Source organism: Excalfactoria chinensis, chromosome 4, assembly GCF_039878825.1.
Source record: "Excalfactoria chinensis isolate bCotChi1 chromosome 4, bCotChi1.hap2, whole genome shotgun sequence".
Classification (NCBI taxonomy): Eukaryota; Metazoa; Chordata; class Aves; order Galliformes; family Phasianidae; genus Excalfactoria; species Excalfactoria chinensis.
Genome location: NC_092828.1, coordinates 36,121,865 through 36,129,679, shown reverse-complemented (window position 1 = coordinate 36,129,679; position 7,815 = coordinate 36,121,865). Strand labels below are relative to the sequence as shown.

The 7,815-nt window shown below is 40.2% G+C and overlaps 1 protein-coding gene across 1 annotated transcript; it reads left to right on the top strand.

Moving 5' to 3' along the window:
* The first annotated feature begins 4,558 nt into the window (after nucleotides 1–4,558).
* NUDT6 (nudix hydrolase 6) lies at nucleotides 4,559–7,481 on the top strand. The gene is made up of 2 exons (XM_072336456.1): nucleotides 4,559–4,619; nucleotides 7,093–7,481. The coding sequence occupies exons 1-2, from the start codon at nucleotides 4,559–4,561 to the stop codon at nucleotides 7,479–7,481; spliced, it is 450 nt and encodes a 149-aa protein (XP_072192557.1).
* The last annotated feature ends 334 nt before the right edge of the window (nucleotides 7,482–7,815 follow it).

Genomic DNA, 7,815 nt, shown 5'->3' with positions numbered 1-7,815 from the left:
TTGAAGGAGGACTAATATTTCATGTTTTAAGTATTCCTCCTACACATAAGTCTGCCGTGTATTCTTAAAAATAAAGAAATAAATAGCAATGTTTAGTGCTGGACATTCATGTTTTAATAATTCCCTTCTGTGGAGGTATTTCTCCATAGCGTTTGAAACGAGTGTATCATCACAGAGCTATCCACGTGTTCTTCCTCTTGCTCTACAGTGGCAGAAGCGTTTTTTTTATCATTACCCACTGATTTTAAAGCCATGCATGACTGATGTGGAAAAGAAGCTGGTACGCTGCAGCGCTGCACTCGTTCTGCTCACCACAGGCACACTGCTTTAGAAGCTGACAGAATGCCTGTTTTTAAAGGGAAGACATTTTTACACTATGACTAATGAGAGTGACACGATGCTTAGACATGTAAGCACTTGGGTTTTAAAAAGCAGGAAAGCTCACTCTGTGGGAGAAATTCCTGGGCTGCTGAGCAGGAGGATGCATGGAAAAGCTGAATTTCTCATTCATACGTTCTAATAGATGTAGCTTTTTAAATTAAGCGAAAGCATCATTTTTTCACTTGTGAGCAATGGCTCTTGATTAACGAGTTAATCAGAGACTGCACTGTCATCAGCTGTTAGATGGGCAGTGCAATATGAGTCCATTCAATTGCTGGAATCTTTTCCTTAGCAGTACAGTCAGCCCCTGGTGTATTAAAATGTGAGTGTTATCAGGCAGAGAACACACAACTCTTCATTGCAGTAAGCAGTTTTGTCAGGAATTTCAGTGGAGGAAAGTTCCATTATGGCTATTTGGCCATAATGGAGGGGAAATAAATCTCTTATTTCAGTAAGATTACACATTGCTGCTGAGGAAAGCAGGACCGTTGGGTTAGTCGTAGACATTCTGATCTCGTGTTCTTTAGTTCTGATAATGATCATTAGGGGTTTGTCACGCTTTATTGAAACATGTTGAACTGTCAACACGTTGGTTGAATATTGTCTCTCCAATAGGTGCTGTATTAAATGAAAACAATGGGAAGGTGCTGGTTGTACAAGACAGAAATAAGGTAAGTTTGCTACAGGGTTTTAAAATAGAGAAGTTCCTTTAGATTTAAAGTTTCTCCTTTCATCACGTTCATTTAGGTGAATGATACCAGCTGAGGTCCACAAACATACAGATATATGCATACAAGCTCATTTATATTGCATTTGTGTTTATCTACTTGTGGATTTTTAATGTTCTTTAGTAGTGCATTAGATTAAAAAGTATGGTAGGAAGAAAAAGGACAAGGTTAGGTAATGTCATTAGTCAATACCAAAAAGCAACAGTATAGGTATTCCAGGCACCAGCATACCTGTACAAAGGAATACCTACTTCTTCCTTGATGAGCATTTGGTTTGCAGTTCCCAGTACTGTGAAGATGTACCAAGTCACTGCCTTTGTCCTTCCTCTGCCACACCACATGGGTTAGAAGAACCCAAGAAACCCACTCTGTTTCTTGGCTTCATCGCCCTGTATCCCTTCTGCTTCAAGTTTTATGTTTCTCCTGTATCTGACCCAGGAGTAGCTGATCTTGTGTTTGGATCGGTGCAGACCTCTAGAAAACCCTCATGGCTTACAGCAGATTTTGGGATTCTGTGATTTTGCTTGGTTTCTGAAATTCCAAGCATATCTGTGGGATTAAATAAGCAATAACGTGGTTGGCTGTGACCTGCAGACCACCTGTGTAAAGCAGGTGTAAAGATCATGAATTTCTCATAAACCAAAGTGCTTGACCTCGCTACAGAGGATGCCAAACCAGAAAGCATTAGTGTGGTGGGGTGGGTTGTGTGATGTGGCTTGAGGTAACTGAGCATCCATCACTGCAAAGGTCTTCTAGCAACTGTCAAGCTAACATAGGTTTTAACACAGCAAGTGCATAAAGCTCATCAGCTCTTTTGCAGCTGCCTGTGCTAGTCTGTTGAAAATACATTTAGTTTACACTGTACTGTGAGCAGGTGAAAGAGCTTCCACAAACAAAGTAAGCATCTCTAGTACAGGAAGGTTATTTGCAGTTTTAACATATCAAAAAAAAAGGAGTCAAAGTCTCTACATGCTAACTGAAGTACACAGGGTTGCATCATCTTTATAGTTCCATCTAAGCCACAATCTCCCTGGCTATATTGTTCTGCTTTTCCTAAAATAACTACTAAGGATTTTTTTCCTGGAAACCAAGTTAACCATCCCTTCATGGTAATGCGAGGCAGTTAATGAAGAGGTGCTTTCATAGGCAGGTTCAGTCACTGAATTTGCAATGCAAGAGTTGGGAGGAAGAGAAGCATCCTTTTCTTGTTCCCTAGAGGCTGCTGACTGTGTATTTTTACTTACCGTAAAGTAAAATGTCAAGGACTTCTCTACAGCAAGATCTTCAGGCTTTCATTCAATAATTGCCAATGAAAGCAGAAGTGCAGTTTGCAAGGTATAGGCTCCAGAAATGGTTCTAATCCCAGAAAGCCTCTAAGAAAAGAACAGAGCAATTGCTGCACATGTAACAGTGGAAAATCGCATGCTGACCTTTTGGTAAGTACCTTAAATAAAGACATTGTATTGGTTGTTAATATACAGATGGTAGCAAATGTACAGAAGGAATAAGTAAAGGAAAACTCACCAGTGGTGGTGCCTTGGCTGAAGAAGCTGGGGCAGTCCTCACTGGCAAGCAATCTCCAAGAGATGCTGCCTCAGTGGGAGTCAGCCCTTAAATGAGGTCTCAGAGGGGATGGAGTCGAACTCCACCCCTTCCAGGAGCACAGCTACATCACTCTCACCTGTGCTCCCACAGCTGACCCCAGACTTGCCTCAGCTGATTAATCAGAGGTTCAGGCTGTGATTACCAATCTCCCATACAGACATCTTGGAGAGTAAAAATGGAAGCTGCATATTCTGCCACCTGGAAGGAAGCAGGAGCTTCCTAAGCCCATGTGACAAGGTAGATTTTTAAGTTATAATTTCCTAACTGAGTTATTGTTGAAGCTCACCCACAGCCACTGTAAGCACAGATATCTCTATTCAGTTCTACAGTGAAACATCAGATGTTCTGTTGAGGTCTGAGGTCCAGTTCTGTACTCACCAGAAATTGCTTCCTTGGCCTCTGGTCCCAGAATGTAACAGGACCACATGCAGCACCACTCTTTTCTCTGTCTGAAAGGTGGGATGGGTACATTCCAGGTCAGCTATTTCTGCTTACCCTTGTAGAACAAAGCTGTTACCACAGTGGGTGAGCTGAAAGGAGGAAAGTTTCTTCTCCTTACAGCTCATTTTGATTGAGTGGATGGAATTAAGTATAAAAACTGAGGCATGCAAATACCCATACAGTTCCTGTGCAGCAAGCAGTTACCTCAGTGTGGGCAAGATGGCTTAGATGGTTCTGTGCCAACACCAGGCCCACCACTCCTCTCTCCCTCCTTCCTGATGAACCATTTCTCTGGAATGGGTAATTACAAATTATGGTATGAAAGGTTTAGAAATTTTAAGTTTATATGCAGTTTTATAATATAAGCTTGTGGATGTTTTAAGAGCTGTTTGGGTTTCTTCATGAAAGAACAATTCCACTGCACACACAGCAACATTTCCAGGATCTGAAAGCAAATCTGAAAGCCAGAAAATCTATGTACTTTCCATCTGCACTATTTTTAATCTATTACCCTTAATTCCTATCCAAGCCCTTTATGAGTGCCCAGAAAAAAAACATTTTCCAGTGTAATCAGTGGGGCTTAAAATCCCTGGAAAGCTGCTCATAGGTGAAAAGCCAACTTTTTTCGTTCTTTCTTTTTTTGCTGGCATACATTTTTTCTGCATTAGTTTGTCGTTGAAGGTTAACTTCTTCCTATATACATATTTAATAAGGAAAGGAATAAAGAAGTGGTATGTAAAGGTACAAACCTACAGATCTTTGTGCATTTTCCACAGGCGTAGGAAATAGGACTTCATAACCAACACTGATTACAGCACCACGTCTGCAGTTCACCTTCTGTTTTAATTACTGAACTTTATTGCAATTCTATAAGTGCTTCTTTACATAAATCACACACAAGGCCCCGGTTTTGGTACTCCATAAAAACAAGTGACAGGTTGCACAAAATGGTTATTACAGACACACACAGTCATCTTAAAGCCAGTGCAGTATAGAACAGTACTAAAACCATACCTGTTTGGAAGATTAAATATATATACATTTATTTAAAGCCAAAATCATGGAAGTGGGATACATCAGCGATTAAATATAAGAGTATATCGTCTATAGCAGCTTCGTAAAATAATCAACTACTCTCTAGTTAACTAGCAGCAACGTTGTCTAATGACCGTTAGACAGTTTGTTTCAATCAGTAGATGTTTTGTTCCACTATCCATGCAGACTGTAGATGTCTCTGATCATCACATTAGCAAGAACAAAATGGTTTCTACTTGAAGCTTTACTGACATTTGTAAGAGAAATTACAATACTGCAACTTCACCAGAAAGTCACGTGTTAACTGTTACCTTCATATTCCAGAGAACAAAATAGGCTGCACACTTCATTAACATTTTTTTCCTCCAATGCAGACCGTAAGTGGATGGAAATTCCCAGGAGGTCTGTCTAATCCTGGTGAAGATATTGGTAAGTTCAACAATAACGGGCCGGAATCAATGGAACTACAAAGACGTTAACATTGAAATACATAATGACCCAACATCGCTCCTGTGACTACTCACTTCTTTGTAATCAAGGCTAATGGATTAAGTGACACAATCCTGTGACATGAACCTTAATAGGGTAAGATCATAATTAAGGGCAGGGAAGCTTTCCAACATCTGCACTTTTTACGAGTTCTCTTAAATAAGTACTTGAAGCCAGAGCTTTTGTAGGTTCGTTGGGTATGTTGCCGTAAGAGTAAGAAGCACAGAGGAATTAAATAATCAGCAAACAGCAAAAAGTAAAACTGAAATAGCAAATCCTCAGCTCACACTGCAATCCAGAGCAGGGAGCTTGGTGACATACTGAGCAAAAATCTAAAGTTTCCAGCTTTCAATATTTATGTGCAAAACAGCAATAAATACACTTCCTTCCTTCCATCCTCATCCATTGATTTGCTTACACTAAGAGCTCTTTGCACAGGACCAGCGTAAGTGCAGTTCCTGACACTTGGGCCCACCTACTTTGAATCAGAGACATAAGGCACTTCTGCATTAAAAACAATGCTGGTTTGAGGACAGCCATCATTACTACCCACCATAGCACAGGTGATGCTGAACACAGCTGCTGCGCTTATGATCAAAGGTGAATGAGTAAGGGTATGTACAAAGAGCTAGATAAAAGATTGTGCTTTTCTCCTTGTATTTTGCCTCTTGAAACTACAATCTATAGACTAGTTAATTCTTAAATTATACTGCAGTTATTAGGTAGGTCTTGGTTTCAAAAGGTAAACTCACTCACAGTTGTTCAGCCCCCGCATCTGTCTTCAGATAGGAATATATTCTAGTAAGTGAAGTTTGACAGAAGCACTGCCCAGAGCAATGCAGGAGCTCTACAAACAGTACTGCTATCTTAAATCTGGTTCATACCTTAGAAATCTCTCCGTATTATCTTAGCAGTGGCCCTGTAGCAATGTGTGGAAAGCTTGTATTCCAATTCATCGTTTCAACACATGGAAAAAATGGACTTGTAGTTTTCATAACTCTGGAATCACATTTCAACTGCATCACCAAACAGAGCAATGGAGATCAACATTCTTTGCTCAACACTGCAAATACGTTCAACACAATGGAATGGCTTCATGCTTTCAAAAGACCCCCAACACCGTGTTTGTTGCCCAGCCAGACACCTGTGCACTTAGAGTGAAGGAGAGGGGATCTGGGCCAAGAGATACCGGAGGAGCTTTTGTAGTGAGGGAAGAGAGTAACTGGAAAGAGAGATAGCTTCGCTAGGGCAATTCTGAGTACCAGCAGCCATCCCTCAAATAACAGGTGAGATAATGGATGGAGCCTGGATGAAGATATTAAAAAGGACCAGGAAGAAACAAATCACTCAGAGCTCCCCACCTACCTCTGCTTGACAGTAACACAACAAACACCATGATTCTGTGCATCACATTTCAGTATTATGAAAGAGATAAATTAGTAAAGCATACAATAAAAGGTTTAATTTTTACTTTTACCATCGCATATATGAAATCTTACAAAGTCGCAGTCACCCAAGAGTCCACATTTTAAACACTGTTAACAACGCTTGAAAATCCTGTGATTATCTGAAGCAACAAAGTATATGAGTGTTGCCTTTAATGAGCATAAACTGATCTGCACAGGTAATCTGAACAGCTTCATAATGGAGACTAAGCCAAGTGCACAGGTTTTTCTATTTGCGTATTTCTGAGATTCAGCCCTTACTGCTTCTAATGGTTTCGCTGTCATATTTAAAATACATACATTTAATTAAAATGGAAACAGGAAAGGGCACTCAATCTAAAAGAAAAGTTCAAAGCTTAAATGAAATCCCTGCTCTGTTTTTCTTACCATAGCCTGCCTCAGCATTCTGCCCCATCTCAGTTGTCTACTTTCTTTGACCAGTTCTGTGTAATACATTATTTGCCTAATACTAAAAATCACTTGCCCTAGGGAGTTTGCTTTGCAACCAGTGTTTTAAACTAGCGGACTGCAAGGGCCACCCTGGGCTGCGTACAGTGCAGTCTCCCTAGGAGTCAGTAATGCTAAATGAGTATCTTTCCCCATAGGCGGTTGCCTTGTAATTAATACTGCAGTGAAAGTTACAAACAGAAATGTCCTGCAGGCGCTCGGTATTAACAGGTTTCCTATCCCACAAAGGCCTCTATATATTTGATGTTAACTTTATGCAGAACGCTCCACTGCCAAGATAGAAGACAAGTGTCAAAACTACAACCTGTACTATGGAAAGTTTCTTTCATCTCTTTGTAGTGTATGCAAAAGAATGGTAATTCGCAAACAGGTTTTGCACTTTGAAAAGCTTGCTAAGCAGAAGAGAAGATGCTTTTTGTTAGAAATGTTCTGTGATCAAAAGGTTTAAAGAGTGCTCAGCTATTCTTGTGTGTATTGAAAGAATCGCTCTCTTTGCCTAGGAGACACGGCAGTTCGAGAGGTTTTTGAAGAGACTGGCATCAAGTCAGAGTTCAAGTCCATCCTAAGCATAAGACAGCAACACAAACACCCCGGAGCCTTTGGGAAGTCAGACATGTACGTCATCTGTCGCCTGCAGCCCTCCTCCTTCACCATCAACTTCTGCCAGCAGGAGTGCTTGCGGTGTGAGTGGATGGACCTCGATGAGCTTGCCAGGACAAAACATGCTACTCCCATCACGAGCAATGTAGCTAAGCTGTTACTTTATGGATACCAGGAAGGGTTTGATAAAATTGACATAACCATGAGAGAGTTTCCAGCTGTTTACACAGGCCTCTTCTACAAACTATACCACAGGGAGCTGCCTGAATCCTACAGAAACATTACATGATAGCAACAGATTTCACATTATTATATTCATAATTTACTATTTTTATTGTAGGAGTTACTTAGACCATATTAAAATTATTCACGGACTTCTTATTTGGGGGAAGAAAAAAAAAATATCAGTATTTATCCTCTAATAAGCTACAGATATATAAATTATTTTAAATGGCAAGTTTTCCTGTTAGCGTGCATCAGATTAAGTTTCCCTTTACTCTGTAAAGTGAATATAAAGTAAATAAAATAGCTCTATAGAAAACTCTAGCAGGAAATAGAAGCGTTATTGATCCTGAAAATAGATTCTCTATGTAATTTTAGCTCCACACACACAGGCACAATAG